The 18,877-nt window shown below is 41.9% G+C and overlaps 1 protein-coding gene across 3 annotated transcripts in view; it reads right to left on the bottom strand.

Annotated features, from left to right (window-relative positions):
• Positions 1–11,595: 11,595 nt before the first annotated feature.
• The window catches only part of ECI2 (enoyl-CoA delta isomerase 2), a 34,483-nt gene continuing 27,201 nt past the window's right edge, over positions 11,596–18,877 (bottom strand). For all 3 annotated transcript variants that reach the window (XM_080379924.1, XM_080379925.1, XM_080379926.1), the window contains 4 exons: positions 17,934–18,054; positions 14,797–14,886; positions 12,901–13,044; positions 11,596–12,126 (listed from right to left, as the gene is read on the bottom strand). In XM_080379924.1, the coding sequence (XP_080236050.1) occupies positions 11,971–12,126; positions 12,901–13,044; positions 14,797–14,886; positions 17,934–18,054 (511 nt within the window). In that variant the 3' untranslated portion in view covers positions 11,596–11,970. The remainder of the gene's footprint in view (positions 12,127–12,900; positions 13,045–14,796; positions 14,887–17,933; positions 18,055–18,877) is intronic.

Consider the following 18,877-nt stretch of genomic DNA (forward strand, 5'->3'; position numbering starts at 1 on the left):
TGCCAGGACAAATCTAGGTGCAGAGTTCCCTGCCTCTTTTACAGAACATCCAGGCAGTCTGACAGGATAGGAAATGGGTGATTTCACAACCTGTCTCAAATTGCTCTGCTAGCTCATTAAATCTAATATAGTAAATCCGTTCCTATTTGCACGTAATTGATCCATTTCTGTTCATAAAGGCTTAGTGAAAAACTCAGCTATGTTTATGAGAGTCTGAAGTAATGCCTAGGTCAACATGCTTCTTTCTTAAGGTTTTTCTTCTTTAAAAATAATGCAGAAATTCTCTTTCCATGTAGTACATTACACAGTATTGCATATATGTGATTAAGAGCAATTTAAGACATCTCAAAGAAGATCTGCAAACCTGAAGAAACAGCTGAATTGTAAAGTAACAAAAACTAGCAAAATTCATGTGTGGGAGGCTCCTGTACACAGACAGAGAAATGAATGCAGTCTAAACACATACTTAATGGCAATAACTCTTTTATAGCAAAAAAAGATGAAACAAAGTATGCAATTTACTCTTCAAAGTTGAAGGTGGTTTTCTTGGGATAATTATCATAGTTTTCCAAAATCCAGGAGCCCACAGGAACATGTTCTGGTCCTAGATTCTGAGAGGGGGTAAATGTATTTACAGAACTCACATATGTATTTTATTTACAAGGCCACCCGTTATTTGGTCTCGGGCAACAGTCAAGCTCTCAGTAAGCTATTTTACAGATTATTCTATTCATACCAAGGTAAATACAAGTAATTAATTCCACTGGAGTCTGAAACACTTTCAGCCCACACCAGTTTTAGGCAGTTGGAATGTGGCCCAGAGACTATCTAAGTCGTATCACCACATTTACACTGTTTCAATGTATTTGAGTAATACATCTGTAATTAACATGCAGTCTGTACGCTACATTTTATTACTGTTTTACAAATATTTGAAATAAGCTGTAGTTGTAGCGAGGCATCCTCCCTTTGGAAGACAGTATTATAAACAGGTCTTAGAAAGTGTCTCAAGATTCTGGCACATAAAATGAATTAAATTTGATTTTATTTTTTTTTAATAACACAGTTGTGTTCAATTCTGATGAGGTATTACCCATCACTTCTGAACAGTAAGAAAACACTTGCTGGCTTAATTTATAAACCGTGCTAAACCAGCAGTGCTGAACAGGACTCACTCACAACAAGTAGGAATCCAAGAAATTAATATTTTTCAGTACTAATATATTTCAGTTTTGCCACAGCAAGCTAGAGATTCTACCTTTTTGACGAGGCAAAAGTTTACTCACTACTGAGCTCTTTCTGAAGAACATTTTGTCCTGTATTACTCATGCAGAATGATACAGAAAGGGTTGGAGGCAGCTGTATTTGGTGGCTGGAACTTTGAAATCGCTACAACAGCCGAATGAGAGCTTGGTTCAGCAACAGAGCAAGAGGAAGATCTCACCGGTGTATGGTTTGAGTTTAACGTGGTGGGCGTCTCAGAGCTCTCTGGAGAATTGCGTGATGCTCTAACTGCCTTCGCAGCTGAACTCCCAGCGGCGGGTGTTCCACTCTGCACCTGCCTGGCCCACAGCACTGGCAAACACATTTGGAACAGCTCTGCTCACATGTAGAGCAGCTGCATTTTTTTCTGGATCAAAAGCCGTCTGAAGACAGGGAGAATGAAATAGCCCTGGCTGACTGATGCATGGACTTTGAAGAAATAGGTCGATTGCTGACAACCATCAGGGAGAAGCTGCGAGGTCTTGGTCTTCTCCTGGAATGTGGTCAAGGACTTCATTCCTTCCATTTTAGAAGATGAGAGAACAGTGTCACATCAGAGCCTTCCAGGGACACAGCAAAACCTAACTTGTGGTCATCCTATTTTGAAAAGACTGCCTTTAGTAAAGCCTAATGAATGGCAGGGAAGGGAAGAGAAAGGAATATTTTGTTTTCATGTCTGGCTATTAGTTCCTTGGTTGTTTTCTATTGCTTATAGCTTTATCTTTATGCCTTTGAAATATTTAGGCAAACCATCATTTGTCTTTTCATTCTCAGATGCACTAGTTTCTTCCATAAAAAGTCTGTCCTCTGTGTAACTATTTAGTAACCCAAAATTACATTTGGAAACAGAGAGGGGATCTTCAGTACTGCATTCAGCAGCAGGCTCAAAGTCAGAAATAACAGCTTCAGTTCCAGTACCGAAAAAATATCCCAGTCTCCTTTTGCCCAGCAGATTACTATTGGTGTCTGCTGAAAATTGTTGTAAGATGCTGTTAAATATTCATTCACGTTACCTCCCACTGCATGATTAGCAGCAAAGAAGTTTAAAAGTTATCATGTGAGCTGGAGTTTCCACTGGAGGCTTACGGGTGTGTCCGAGGAAGGAAAAAAAGACCAAAATAAACTGGAGATTCCATTTAGAGGAGGAAAATGCACTAGAAGTGCAATAGTGGGTTTTTTTACTGCTGAATCCAGTAAAGACCTTGGCCTTCGTTATACTCTGTATGCTAAGGGTGTGTGTCACAAGGAGGAAAGCAGTACTCCACTAGATTCATTTGGAATTTGCTGCTATTTTGATTTAAGCATATAATAAATGTGGGCTAACTGCTCAAACTGTTTTTCAATGCCTACAAGCAACTAAAAACCAACTCACTTCACTCAAGGTTAAATGCAAGGTTGCTATTTTTATTAAAATATCAAAAGCTGAACATCATGCTGCCTTCCCTGTCTTCTGTTTTTCTCTTCAGGGTATTACATATTCAGCTTGCAACTCATCCATTCTATTGTCAAAAAATGTAATGTGAATTTTTATTTTTAAAAAAGTAATCCTGTGTTCTTTATCTTCTACATGAAAATGGGCGCTCCCAAAAGGAACATGCGTTCTTGTAGTCCGCATGAGTGGTGTTCAGCCCCAGAGACTGAAACCGATCCTGTGTAACAGACTTGCAAGTTTCTTCCCGACTCCCAAAGGCGGCGCACCCCCAGTTTAGCTCCTTACGCTCCTCGGGCCAGGGGGAGGCTGGGGGAGGCAAAGGGCCTTTTATGTACTGTTCCTACTGGCTTCACAACACAGTATGTATTTTTGCTTTTCTAATAGACCCGTTACAGAACAAAGCGAACACTAGCACAGACCAGGACATCCAAACATAGGTACCAAACTACGCCAATGTACCGCCTTCTAGGCTTCCCTCCTTCTTTCCAGCTGACCCTCCATGAAAGAAATCCTACTGTGGCAAAGCACATCCTTGTTCAGAGTATGTGTTGCAACATGACAAATGGAAAACTACCCAAAAACTGCCTTAACACAGCTAGATACTGGGCAATAATAACAAAAAACAGAGTAGTTTGGGTTTGGTTTAAAAAAGTATTCTAGCTCCAATCTCCTTTGTCCCAATAACCAGGAGAAGCCCATGTGGTGAATACTTGTATTTAGATACTGTCCAGAAGAAGAAAATAAAGTGGTATCCGTGTGTTTATCTGCAATAGGAATGGTAAAAGAAAATGAAGCTTGAAAGGCACAAGGGAAACTGGTTTGTTTTAACCTGATTTCACACCAAATGCAAGTGAAAGCTGTTTTTAAAAGTTTAAGTCATTTCTTGGTTTACTAGCCATTACAGAAGTAAAGTATTAACTGCCTTCACTGAGCGCTGCTTAAGCCACTGACCATCCACAAGGTTTTATGGAGTAGGGAAAGAGAGATTGGCAGAAGCCAGTTTCCAGTTGGCTCCCAGCAGAGACAATCAAGCATATCTTCACTTTTTTCCTAACTTCCTACAGAAGCAGATGACACAACTGCTACAGGAATGTCCTGTAACAGGAAGTGTAATCCCACAGAGATTCTTCCTAAATCTTTTGAAGTACCTAGTTTACAAAAAACTTACAAAAGCATATGAAAAACCATTCAAACACACACCAGTGTGCTCTCTGCTAGCTACAGCACAGAGTAGCAAAACCTGGGACAATTCCCCACTCTACACCATTATTGTCACTTTTATTTTCCAAGAAGCACAAAGGAAGAGCACATTCTCAGAGACAAAAAAAATATGAAGGAAGTGGAGGGCTTGGGAAGTGCTTAACAGAAGGGGTTTTGCATGTATTTTGGATTCTTTCCTGTATCAACAGAACAGTCAGGGTTGGAAGGTCTGGAGAGCATCTACCCAACCCCTGCTGAAGCAGGGTCTCCTAGGGCTGCACAGTCACATCCAGGCGGGTCTGGAATGTCCCCAGAGCAGGAGACCCCACAGGCTCTCTGGGCAGCCTGTCCCAGGGCTCCGGCACTGTGACTGTGGTTTGGAATGTGCATTCTCCAAAAGTCCTCAGGAAGTCAGAGTTTTCTCATTAGTTGGTGGGGACAAAGCTGTTACTTTGTTGATCGCATCCATTGGGATCTCACAATGTCCATCGTGACATTTTATTCCACAAAACTGGATCTCCTGTGTGAATCCTTTGGCTTTTTTAATGGCAAAACCAGCTTTTAGAAGGATTTGGATTATTTTCTCCCCTTTCTCAAAAACTTGTGCTGTATTACCCCATACAATGATGTCATCAATGTATTGCAGATGTTCTGGAGCTTCACCCTGTTCCAGCACAGCTTGGATCAGTCCGTGGCAGACGGTAGGGCTGTGTTTCCACCCCTGGGGCAGTCGATTCCAGGTGTATTGGATGCCCTTCCAAGTGAAGGCAAACTGTAGCCTGCACTCTGCTGCCGAAGGGATCAAGAAAAATGCATTTGCATATGAAACCATTCAAACACACACCAGTGTGCTCTCTGCTAGCTACAGCACAGAGTAGCAAAACCTGGGACAATTCCCCACTATGCTCTGCGCATAGCACTTAGCCCCCTCACCATCGCCGTGGCCCTCCGCTGGCCCCTCTCCAGCAGTTCCCAGTCTCCCCTGAACTGGGGAGCCCAGCACTGGACCCAGTGCTCCAGGTGCGGCCTCAGCAGGGCCGAGCAGAGGGGCAGGATCACCTCCCTCGACCTGCTGGCCACGCTCCTCCTCACGCACCCCAGGGTCCCGTGGGCCTTCTTGGCCACCAGGGCACACTGCTGGCCCACGGGCAACTGGCTGCCCACCAGCACTGCCAGGTCCTTCCCCGCAGAGCTGCCTCCCAGCCCTCAGCCCCAGCCCGTGCTGGTGCGCGGGGCTGTCCCTCCCCAGGGCAGGACCCTGCGCTGGCCTTTGCTGAGCCCCATGAGGTCCCTCTCCGCCAGCTCTCCGGCCTGCCCAGGCCTCGCTGAATGGCAGCGCAGCCTTCGGGTGGATCAGCCGCTCCTCCCAGCTCTGTATCGTCAGCAGAATCATATGACAGAATTTATTGTCCCTTTATGGGCAAATCAGTGAAAATACTTAAGGTTTTGCTAAAATAAGATAATCACTATTGAAATAGTTCTGAGGTAACCATTTTAGAGCAATTATGTCAGTTCTTGGCGTATCTAGTTTCAGCATCACTAGAAGATAATCTAGTCATCAGTACAATTGTCAAAAGAAAATTCAGCTGTAGTAGTAGAAGTGGAAAGGTGCTTCTCTTTATTGAAATTCAGCCTGTTGATTATGAACAATCCAACTCACCAAGATGATCTTAAAACTGGTGTTAGCCACCTATTTTATAATGTAATGCTTTCTTCTCACATTCAAATCACACATATTCAGAAGATCAGAGCTAATGGAACAACATGATCAGAAGTTAGCTTCTGCCTCTTGTTGCTTAGATACTTTTAAAAGTTTTGAAACATTACTCAAATCTAATAACTTTAAATGTCAAAAAGAAATAGAACAATATTTAGCAGTGCTGTGAGACAGCAAAAACATCCCTTCAAACAATGCAACTTGTCACAACTTACAGATTGTTTATCTTCTTTTAGGTATGCTGTTAGAAACGGCATGGAATTTCTGTAAGTACTTTAATTTCTGAATTATTTTTATCTATGCAAATCTTTTACAGTTTTTTAAACTAACCTTCATATCCATAGGTAAAGATTTCCTTGTTTCATATCTGTGAGATTAGTTATACTACTTTTATCTAAAATGCCAGGTAAAAAATGCATCTGCAATAGATGTTTTACCAGCTGAAAATTATGAAACCCTACACACCACAAAAGGTTGATTAAGGTGAACATATACTACTGTGAAGGATACAAACTGGAGATACCATCATGTTTTTTACAGATACATTTAGGGAAAATGAGGTAAGTGAATTATTCAAGCTTCAGGTTGAAGTTTTCAATCTGCGTAAGTATTTCCTATGCATTAGAACATGTGGTGTATAAGAAATGTTGTTTGTAATCAAAACTACTGAAGTGGCTCTTACAGTTCTAGGGTCTTAATTAAAGTGGAAGAGAAAGCCTAGTACCAATAAAAGAAAAATAGCCAAACAAAAATCTCCTTCTCTGCTGTACACTACTCCTTTAATAATGAAAACAAACATCAGAGTATACAGAGAATCTACTGAAGAAATTATGCTAATAATAGAGTTAATGAATTGTATACTTAGATATCTACAAGCATCCTTAGGGTGTAACTATGGTACAAAATAACATCTTCTAGAAGACAAAAGGCTTTTACTTGAAAATACTGTTTGTTACCTCCCAGGTGCCCTTCCTTAACTTTAATGAAAATAAATCTACATTAGTTAATAAAAGCCCTTTGAGTGCTTCAATTAGAACTATATAAGCTGATAATTACCTGTTGAGATTTAATTCCACAGAGTGCTAACATGTCTTTGCATGCATTGCTCTCACCTGTTCAGCCTGGCTGGCTGGTTATGACATTAACTACTCGATTTAAATTGATATCATTATTAAAACATTATTTCACCTGCTCACAGCAATATTGCCTTCATTATGTGTCTTCTTCCAGGCATGAAACACTCTTTGCTGATATTTTGAGTTAGCTAAAGTAAGGAAAACAGTTTTCTTTTGCTATCAGAAACATGTTTCAGAATGAGCACAAGGAATATGAAATAAAACAGGATACTTAATTTATTTGACCAACAAAGTCCACTTCTGTTGAGCTACACATATTTTCAGATGACCTCAAATCTAGCAATAGGTCTGCTGGAATTCTGCAAGAGTCCTGCAAAAAGAACAAACCAATTTGGGATATAGTGCATGCGAAAACACTTCTCAGCAATTATCACTTACTTTTTTTCTTTGGTCTTTTTCTAGAAAATTTCTGTTATCTGTATATCTGTTAGCTCCAGTGAGCTGAATCTGGCTTTCAACAACATACCCCAAAATGTTGAATCTGCGTTTCAACAAACAGGGGATTTTATGTGGGGAGAAATAACTTCTATAAAACCAACTACCATAGCTGGAGAAAAGAGGTGTGCTTTTGAGGATACATGAAGAAAGAACTAAGTGCCAGAAAAATTTCCAACTTTTTACGCTACACTAACCACTCTAACAAAGGATATCTTCCTACAAACTTTTTGTTCGCATTCTTAGCACACTATGTCTCTAACATAATACAGGTACATATAAAATTGGCATTCATGAAAATGGTGATGTTTAAAAGTCTCAGTAAAAGAATATCCCCACCTGGAGTGCAGAGCTCAGGGCACCCCTGGGACAGCAGGAAGGTTCACGTAGGAACAAACACTGTGCTGGGACTCCTCTGCAGCAGCACTATGACCAACCATCTGCATGCAGCTTGGCACTCCTTCGAATGACACTTCTCACCTGTACCACTTGTGGCAGACTAATAGACACGAGGTCCGCAGCAGCATCCCACCAGCTCTCAACCTGACCTCTGGGAGGTGATGAGAGAAGGCCTGAGGGAGTCAGGGTTTTCTGTCAGGAATGGAAAAAAACCAACCCTTTGGTCTAGACTGCAGCTACTCCCTGACAAGCCACTATTGAATTTTCAGCTGTACAGATTTGTATTTTAGTCCCAAAGTTTTGGACAATATGACGAGAGAAATCTTAGCTTTTTTGCTGCAGCCCTCTGCAAACCCCAAACTGGTTGCCTTGCAAAGTTCTGCAGTCTGCTGCCAGTTCTGTTAGTTGTCGTCCTGTGCTGTGTAACCTTCTTGGTGAGAAGCTGCTGAACTGCTGACAGGTGTGTTCCACTGCAACTAATTAATTAAAGCAATATCACACTAAACACTCTATACAAACTGCTTTCAGCTCTACACATCTTGAGTATATTGAATGGAGAAGTGCTTAATAATTCATAGAAGGATTTGGTTATGGGGTCCCCCCCCACGTTTTAGACGTTGCATCCTAGATCTATTCCACCTACTTAGAGCTAAAAAGTATTGATATTACATTTCACCTGTTACAGGCAACACAGAGTGTTTTAAAGTTTGCTCGCTTGCAAACCAAAGAGGAAAATTAATCCTTCAAGGAAATGTGGCAAATGGAAATACTTTGTTTAGTTTCTACAAGATTATACAACATGCATAGCTGTCTGTCCGTAGGTATCTAGGAAAGTCTATAGATGCAGGAAACATTTTAAAAATAACCAGAGTTTAGAGTTTTTCATCATAAATTCTAACTTGTTTGAAAAACATAAAATTCTATGTTTAAATCTGAGATACATTGCCCTCATGGAAGTGATCACATTCATCTGGAACAAGCACTTTAACACAGCAGCATTGTTATGGGGTATATATAACTGAACTGTAAATTCAAAGTTAGAAACACTAAAGCCAGCATCATGATGCAGCCTGAAAATAGTTTTTTTCACAATGCCCTTATATGCAGAGTTTTGTGGTTTTGACAAACTTTGGATTTCTAATTGCTGGTCTCAAATATGTTTTTAGACAAACAGGCGTTGTACTAGCAGTAACTTTAATGAATATAATCAATGAATGTTGCAGATCTGATATCCAGTGTAAGCTCAGAACACCTTGTTTTCTGAAACTCGGTGCAGACACCTTGCCATTTGTATTTCTGTGCAACCTATTTGATTACTTACCTGTGATTCTATGCAAACACAAAGGCAGATCATTAAGCACATGTATAATTGTGTCAAGCGTGACCTGAATTCTATTGTACATTGCACACCCGTGTTAGCAAGATAGACACCACCCAATAGTGATACCTTGAAGGGGAACTTAAGAAACTTTCAAGAACGTTTGATGTAATTCTCACAATCCATAAACGACTGCATTTCAGAAGAAAGTATCTAACGTTACTAGTTTGTGGTATAGAGTAAGTAGAAGTTGTTTGAAGAGATTCATCAGACTTGTTTTGTTGTTCTTAATACTGGGCATCTCTAAAATGTGTATAAATTACTAAAGATTCTGCTAATGAGAAACAAACATTTTGTGAATAAAGAAATTATGAAGTGACCTTCATAAGTGATCTGAGAGAATGATTTAACTTTTGAAGAAGTTAACTAAAAACCCATGAGTTCCATTCCCTAGAAGCAACGTTGATTTATTGTCATTATTCATGGAGAGTCAGAACAGGAAGAAATATTTCCACAGATCTAATTCATTACAAAACCAGTCATGGTTCATCTCCCATTGCTGTATGCTGGGATACTGATCAAGGAAACCCTGTTTCTGCTATTTCATCCAGCAACAGGTTATCCATGGCTGCATTTTTCCTTGAGGAAAGCAAACACATCTCACGTGCACAAAAAATACACTTGTTGACAGAGCTCATGCACTACTAAATCTACTAAACATTGTCACTGATAAAGAGTTTTCAAAAGACTGAACAACCGTTTAACCTGGCTACGCCAACAACCGCCACCACTATGGTGGCATCACAGTGTCATGAAAACCCCACAGAGAGTGTTTCAGGCTCAGGTGAGCAATGTGGCAGAGGGGAAAAAAAGCGTATGAGCCACAAGAACCTCGGAAGGACAAAGCCATGTTTCACTCTCCAGTCCCGGAGGCACATGCCCTGCACTGCCCCAAGCCCCGGGGCTGCCCCAGGCCTGGCCCAAGCGCTTGGCCTCCTCCGTGCCCCACACAGCTGCCACCACTTTGCAGCCAGCACGGAGCTTCACACCTTGGGGTGCCCCGGCAATGCCTCCCTGGAGCCAGCACGGCCCCGCCGGGCAGCCCACTGCCTCCACATGCTCCTTGCCCATCCACGGCGGGGGGCGGCTGGGTGGGATGGCAGAGGCCGTTGCCTCGTGGGGCGGTGGCACCATGGTGGCCCTGAGCCCCTCCAGCAGCACTCGCTGCCCACCTGGGTCTCTGCCTCAGCCTCTCTCGTTGCCTCTCCTGCGGCCACCCCCTGGGCCGCGGCCACCCCCTGGGCCTCAGCCACCCCTTGGTCTCACCACTGCACCAGCCCCGCAGTGCTGCCTGTGTCACCCCACAGAGATGGCCCCAGGCCCCAAGGCCCGCGGTGGGAGGGAGGGAGGCTATGTCCCCTCCCTGGGTGCTGGGGGGGAACGTCCCCCGCTGTTTCTGCCAAGGGAAGCTGGAAGCATGCCCTCCCCGGAGCTTTTCCATGTTATTTTATGGTAGCAGGAAATTATTTTGGTTTCCTGCTTTTTCCCGTCAGCTGGTCTCAGGCCTCCCTGGCAGATTTACCCTCTCCTCCTCCCCTGCCCCTCCCCCGTGCTGCTGCTGCCGCCATCCCGTACAACGGCAAACTTGGTTTTGTTGGCAATCCTGTGTGGCAGCACCACCCTTCACACAGGGTTAAGGAAGACCCTAAACAGGTTTAATACTTCTTCGCATCAAATTTAACCGCTGTAGCATAGCTCAGTGACACATATCCATGCTTCTTGTTTTCCTCCTTCTCTGATCACATTTCTTTTTCTTTCTCAGTAGTTAAATCCCCGTGGCCAGGTACAGCGGAGGGAAAGTCTGGATTTTAAGTCCTGCTTACCCTGCGAGGCAGCAGTGCCACTGCCCAGCAGTCATCCTGCACGTCCACACAACTTTCCAGCAGCAAGACCGCAAGCCACCGCCAAGGCACACCAGACCTGAAGCCATCCACTTCTGGCAGCTGGCTGCTCTGCTCCGGCAGCTCCCACCCGTGTGCTTCGCCCCGGTGCTCTGGCACTCGCACCCAGACAAGAAACTGGCACCCACCTCTGCTACGCCTGTGCCAGCCTCCCTCTGCATTGCCCACCGGCACCCGCTGCACCCCTGCTATGGCATGCAGTGCCAGGGCCTTTGGTGTTTCTCACTGTCAATGCTCTTGAGACTAGTCTAAAGCACTGAAATTAACAATTATTTATTTTCTTTACAACATTGAGCACCTTGTCAGTGACAGGCTTTTCTTGACAAGTAGCTTTGGCTTCTCCGTGATCTCCTTTCACTGGCACGAGGTAAATGCCTACCTACCTCCAGCAGCCTGACCCTGCCCTCTGTAGTGGCTGGTACACACGCTCTACCCAAAGACAGCCACAAACAGTGAAGAATTTTTCTGTTAAAAATAATTTGTTAATTTAGCTCCAAAATGGCTAAAAAGGTCATACTACTATAATAGGGTTTTTCACATAAAAAGTGCAATACAAGCAATTCATGGAAACATATATTTAAGATTAGAATCATAAAGCTCACAACAAACATCTGAGAATCTTCCAGTTAGTCAAGTGAGTATTTTTTGTAAGACTATTGTGTTAACACACCTCCAGGAACTACTTCCCCTCTCACTAAGGATGTTTAACAGAAGGAGCAAGAATCAGCACAACAGTCATTAAATACCTCGATTTATTTTTTCATTAGTACAGTATTTCTTTCCCCACAGATTAATAAAAAGAATCATAAGATATTTATTGGAGTACTATTGAATCCGTTGCTTCTTTTGGGAGACAGTCTGCTTTAGTATTATTCAGAAACACCACTGCTGTTTACAGAATAATGAAACTTCTTTCCCCAACCTAATATCCGTAATGGATCCAAGGCACATAATATTGTATTAATTTTATGAACCAGTTTTAACTCAGTACTCAGGACAAAAATATACCACATCAAAAGGTATAAGAACAATTATTTCAAGAGAAAGTTTATTAGCAATAAGAGTAGGTTAAGCTGTTGCCAGAAGGTGAATTATTCTACTGGTGAAGATTAGAGTTTTGATTTCTTCTGAAAGAAGCTGACAATAGCATTTACACATTCATCAGATAACCACCTCTCCTTCAGGACTTCACACTCCTTACTATTCACTGCATGGAGTTTCTCCTTTTCCACACTTCGTAAGAGTTGCTTTGACACCGCCAAGGACTGGAGGAGAAAGAGGAACATTAGTAAGTTATGTCTTCTATACCTTGATTTAATGTTTCAGAAAACAGCACAATAAACACATTGGAATTCTAACAGTTGTATTACCATTTTAGCTTTTAGTCAACTTTTTTGGTGGAAGTAATTAATTACTGACTGCTAATAAGGTGGAGGAGGTTCATGGGAAGCAAAACAGCAGTCCACTAAGTGCTCATAATCAAAGTAGATAGACATAAGAAGCAAAACCTGTTCAACTGTTTGCAGTGCCAAATGCAACCTCCATTATCAGCAGTTGGCACAAGTGTCTCCTCTTGTCTAATGGAACATAACACCATCGTGACTCAAGCAGTTTTGCAAAACCTAAACTAGTGAGCAGGATGACTGAATTCAGCAAAAAGTAAAGCCACCCAGCGTCATCTTGCGCTCCCACAGTGCATACAGTACAATTAATACTGTAGAAACAGTGGTAAGGCTCTTCAACCTAAACTACTGCCAAAACAAAAGTCTAAGAGAAGGCATCCAAGGCACGCACACGGAGACTGCAGGTGGATTAGTTAAGTTTTTAAGGCTTTTTGGCCTTTGAGTCTCTGCACTGTCTCAGATTCAGCCAAAGCAGAAGAGATGTATCCGTTTCCCAGCAGCAGGGGGACAGATCTGTGCTTGAAGGAAAATACATTGAGCCTTGTTATTTCAATTAAGGACCAAATATCAGGATACCTTTGGCAGGACTGGGAATGCTACAGACTTACAAGGTGAAGAAAAATTTAAAATACTGACATTTTTAGGAAGGCTTGCATAAGCTTCTAGTTTTGCCCAAACTTCCTTCTGAAAAGTGCTGTCGGGGAAGACTTCAGTCACAAGTCCCTGGGCACAGGCTTCTGCGGCAGTCAGCTTTTTATTGAAAAGCAAAATCTCATTTGCCTATATAAAGGAAAGCAGGAAGTGTAATTCAACAAGACAAGAATTGAGTAATCTGACAGGAAACGTACAAGCTTCCAAATCACATTTATTTTACTCTCTTGCTCATTAATGTCTGCCCTCTGAAGGGATCTCCAGATACTGCCTAGTTCAAACCACCTGCTCAAGCAGGGTCAGCTGGAGCAGGCTGCCCAGGACTCTGTCCTGCAGGGTTTTGAGTATCTCCAAGGATAAGACACTTCTCCAAGAACGAAGACTTCACAGCATCTCTCCACAATTTGTTCCCGTGTTTCACCACCCTCGCTATAAAATTAGTTTTTTACCTGCAGATGGAATTTTCTGTGTTTTAATGTGTACCCCTTTCCTCTTGTCCTGTCACAGGGCACCGCTAACAAGAATCTGTCTCAATCTTCTTTACACCCTCCCATCCCATCAAGTATTTAAAAACATTGATAAGATTCCCCCAAGTCATCTCTGCTCCAGGAGAAACAGTCCAGGCTCTTTCAGTCTCTCCTCACATATCTAATATGCTCTTGTGCCTTAATCATCTTTGTGGCTCTTTGCTGCGCCTGCTCTGGCATGTCCGTCTCTCTCTCGTAGCCAGAGCCCAGACCCAAACGCGGCACACTAGCTGTGGTCTCACCAGTGTCAACTGGAGGGGAAGAAACACCTCCCTCAACCTGCTGTCAACACTCGATCTAACGCAACCGAGGATACCACCAGCCTTCTTTGCTGCAGGGTGGTGTTGCTGGCTCACGGGCAACTTGTCCACCAGGATACACCAGTCCTTCTCTGCAAAGCTGTTTTCCAGCCAGTAAGACCCCACATACACTGGTGTGTGGGATTATTTCTTCTGAGGCACAGGACCCTGACTTTTCTTTTGCTGAGATTCCCCAATACCCCAGCCTGTCCAGGTCCCTACGGCAACGCATCTGGTGTATCAGCAGTTCCTCTCAGTTTTGTATCATCTGCTGAGGGTGTACTCAGTCCCATCATCTGGGTCATAATGAAGAAGTTAAATAAGAATTAGACCCAGTATCAACCCCTGGGCTACACCACCAGTGACTGGTCTCCAGCTCCTATTGTTCACCCAGAGTCTACATGTCTTTCTGAGCAGAGCTCAAAGGTTCACCTGACATTACCTCATCATAAATTTGTTTGTTCACTTCCTGCAGTGACTCCAAGATTTCTAGAACGTGCACTGGTAGGCTGTATCTCACTGAACAGACTGTCCTTGATACCTGGATGTTTATAAGGCAGTTCTCTATTCCATACAGATTTAAACCCTGCTCAACAAAAATACATTATATAATGCAGGCAATGATACCAGATAAGCACTTGAAGCTATCCAGATTTTTTCTGTGGGATACCAAAAGAAGCCTGATAAAGGCAGCCTACCAAGACATTTCTTGTGAATGCTCTTATTTTCTGTTCTTTTTAATCCTTCTTTACACGATACCCTCCCGTTGCTGGAGGAAAGATACAACCTTTCACCATATGGAAATTGTCTTGAGAAGGTGGAGGAAGCCATGAGAAAAAAAACTTCCTGCATCAGTATCACAGTATAGCTTCAAAAGTGGTGACTACTCTGTGATGGTGCCTGTGCTGGTTCTGTCATTACATTTCTTGATCTTTGGTTCAAAAGACATAAACAGGAGCTCTCCCTGAGGACCTCTTGCTGTGACTCCACTTACAGTTGCAGGATACCAACACACAAAGGTGAGATAATTCCATATACAGTGCAGACATTCTTACCTTGGCTGAGCCCATGATTTTTGGAAACAGGTAAGAGGAACATCCTTCTGGGCTCTGTCCAAGTTGACTAAATGGGCTGTGAAATGTAGCCTGGAAAAAAAAAAACCAGAACAACAAAACAAAGCAAAACTCACAACAGAGCACAGGACTAAATTATTAGGATTTAATTTTCATTTCAAAGCTTCTACTGTGAAAGAGTTCACCAGAAATACCTCTGAACTGTTGCCATAATAGGCTTTAACCATCACCCAGTAAACATTGCTTCAACCTCTTAATGTACCCAAGAGCTGACTTTGTATAATTCAATTCCCTTATTGTAACAAGCCCATTGATGAAGTTGCCTTATCTGAAAACAATGCTTAAAAGAAACTAATTTGCATGCGCATAATCTTTACAGAAGAGATGTTCATACACATCTGCCCTAGAAGTTATTAAATACATAGCCCAAAGCACTTAAGAGGTAAAGAACATTTTGCTTTCTGAAGGCACACTAAGTTTATTCTACTCCTGAAAAAAATCAAGTCACTGAATCTTTCCTCAGATTTTATGCAAATATAAAAAGAACCTGTGGCAGAAATGCATCATGAGATCATACAAAACAATACCCTAACTACAAGTTAGAACTCAGCTACAGAATTTTATGTTTGACAGCTCACATCAACTTTGAGCAAGGAAGATAAAATGCTTGCTTTTATTTCCATTGAAAAATATGAACTGATACACAGAGTAAAAAAGTTGGCAGTGAACCTTTCATTGTAACAGAAGGTAATCATCTATTACTGTACTACAGATGACCATACAGTAAGACAGATCAACAGACTTCCTAACAAGGAAGTGACATATAATTGTAAGAAAAGATTCAACATCTGCCAAGACACAGGCTAGTATTGGTCATGCTTAAGCAAGGGGAGATTAACTATACCAGGGGTATGAACTAGTGCCTCATGAACTGGAGCAAAATCCAGTGCAAAAGGCCATGTTAACTGACTGCCCAAAACGCTGATCTGTTGTCAGACTGGGCTGTGCAGCATCCCATAAATGTGGTTGATAATTATCTGCTCTGGAAATACCTGGCTGAGAATAAAACCAGATCTTGGACATAGCAAAGCTGGCCACTTCTAGGCTAGGCAGTCAATACCTAAGGCACTCCAATCAAACTACTGAAGAACTGTGAAATTAAGTGGTAATTTGGATGAGAATGACCCTATTGTATGGGAATTCACAAACCTGGAAAGAACAAAGAACAATCACCTTTGAGAAGGCTTCAATAAACTTGAAGTTAATAGGAAAGTTTTCATGAAGCTTTCACTTGGGTTAGTCCAAGTTAGACACTACAGAAATCCTCAAAGAACTGTTACCAAGGGCACAAGCAAAAGCTTTCCCAGTGCAGGTAGGAAGGTACCAACAGGCTGGCTCAGCTATGTCATGAGCTCATCACTGGCTTTAAACACAAGTACACAGAAAGTGAAAACTGCATCAGACAACTAAGTATGAAACCAATATAAGCATGCAGAGATAAAAAAAAATAGAAATACAAGGCAAAAATAAGATGCATTTACCAATGATTATGTATATCACTGGTAAAAGGAAGTTCAAGTTTGAATTCCAAACAAACCATTCAAGGAAGAAGGATAATATTAACAGGACAAAACTTTTACCACTTATTTGGATTAAACTTCAATTTAATCTATACTACTTATGGCTGTAAGCAGGTATTATGCTGAAATGCAAGTGATTAGAATTCAAAATAGTCTTAACAAAATGAAGAGGTAGGAGTAAGATGATACTATTTAATATGGACACGTTAAAGTTTGGCAGGAATAACTGTATACAGCACACTATATATGATAGGAACCACCATTTAACTTGCAACTCTACATTAAAGGATCCAGGTGTTATAGCAGATCACAAGTACGCAAATCAAATAACACTGGGGGATGTCAAAACTGAAAAACTGCCTGCAGAATGTGGAGTAGTTCTTCTGCTTCACTTTGCATCAGTAAGACATGAGCTGGAGTGATGTGCCCAGTTTGCACAACTATGCTTAAAGAGACACAGAACAACTGGAGGGAGTCCAGAGGAATGTGACTGCAGGCCACATGAGGAAAAAACTGAATGAATTGCAGCTGTTTAGCTCAAAAAATGAAAATATTGAGAGAGTGGATGTAAACCCGAGATATATCTAACAGTCCAAGTACACTGGTGGCTAAGCACACTTATGGCTATTGAAAGAGAAGATAAACGTAGTCTGCTCTCTAAATTCAGGAACAAGAAACAGTTTACCCTGCAGCAAAAAAAAAGATCTGATGGGAGGGGAGGAAGAGGGAGAACCCAACAATTTTCTAGTAAAAGAGAAATCTAGGGACTGCAATAGACAGAATAAATCATGCACACTATACAAGCGTATGTCAGGAGTGACACCGTCCTAGCTGATCCTGTAATGAAGCAAGCAGAAGGAGCTGGTCCCTGGTATCTCCATTTTCCTAAGTCTCATGGTGACAAATATAAGTCAGCTGGAACTTTGAGAAAAAAAATCTGACACAATGCTGAAGCAGGAGTCAAAGTACACTCAAAGACACTTCCGCAAGCAAAAGCTTGCCTAAAATTAATTAAGACCTTGGGTTAAGTTCCATATCTGTTAATAACCTTAACATAAAAAAATAACCCATATAATGGGATTCTGTGCTATGCCTTAATACAGCTTTTGGTTACATATTTGGCAAGTTACCTTAAAAGGAATCTTAAGTTGAACAAACCAAAGCTTTTCCAAAGTTACCTTGGAACACAGATTAGATAAAATGCCAGTTACTGCACTTCCATCCCATAATAATCTTTTGCTGCCCTTCACACCACGCACCTGAAAGGGGCCTGACAACTATCATCTCACATCAGCTACTCTTTACTGTACCTACTGATACAGTAAAGACTTTCAAAACTAGAGTCAGTAACTTGATAACAGCAGCAGGAACCACTGGCTGATGCAGCCCTGTGCTGGTAATTTATAGATGTTCCTTGACATGATATAAAAAGCCTTTACACTTGTGTGTTCTTCCCTAGGTCGTATCACCTCAAAACAAGTATTTCCCATAAAAAGAGGCTTAAAGACTGCCTTGGGGTCAGCTATGTAATCTACTTACCCTGTCAGAAGCATAGACAATGTCACACAATCCAAGGACTGTCACACAGATTCCAATAGCTGGGCCATTTACCACTGCTATCAGTGGTTTAGGAAAGTCAATAAAATGACCCACGAACTCTCTAGAGAGAAGGAAAACCAGAATGTAAGACGCACACCTCAATCCTTTTCATCAAATATAAACAACTTTCAAAACATGTGATTAGGTACTCTAACAAAACCCATGAGCTAGATAAGTAACATGTTTTTAACCCTTTCCCCAAATAAATTCTGACAAAGAAAGTAAGAACTAGTTGAAATACCTGCATTTCCTTACCAACTAAGAACCAAACAGGTACATGTCAGCATAGCTTTCCTAATTCCTGCAATCAGGTTATAAAAATGCTTTCTTCTTCAGCTCCAGTTACTCAATACAGCTCACTAAGAACAGTCATTAGCCCTGTCTAGCCATCTGCCTATACATCCATCCCAACTCCACCCATGGGATATTCATTCCCTTCACAGATTCTGTTCTGCAGTGAAGCCCCAGCAGGCAGCAAAATTGTGATGCTACCACAACACAGAACTCCCTAGTGCTGTTCTGCATGGGCTTGAGAAATAGCATTTTGTTTCATTTAACAGCTACTTCTCCATCCAAGAAGTGCAAAACGCATTCTCAAAATACAACAGTTTTCAAAAGCAAATTCCACGTCTTTGGCATCTCTGCGTACCAGTTGTAATGAAGCACTGTGCTTGTGTAATAGTAACAGCACAGCAAATATAGTCTTCTCCCAAGAGCAAGACATAAAGTACACGCGAGACTATTGAACACTCTACAAAACCCTGCAGGCTGGAATGCTTGCCACATACCACTGACTAACATCATCACAACAGATTCGGACTGCATCATTATCACTTTGTAGGGGCAACTGTGATCTACAGACAGCTTGCCTAAGTAAAAGCTGC

The sequence above is a fragment of the Falco punctatus genome (genome assembly GCF_963210335.1).
Source record: "Falco punctatus genome assembly, chromosome: 3".
NCBI lineage: Eukaryota > Metazoa > Chordata > Aves > Falconiformes > Falconidae > Falco > Falco punctatus.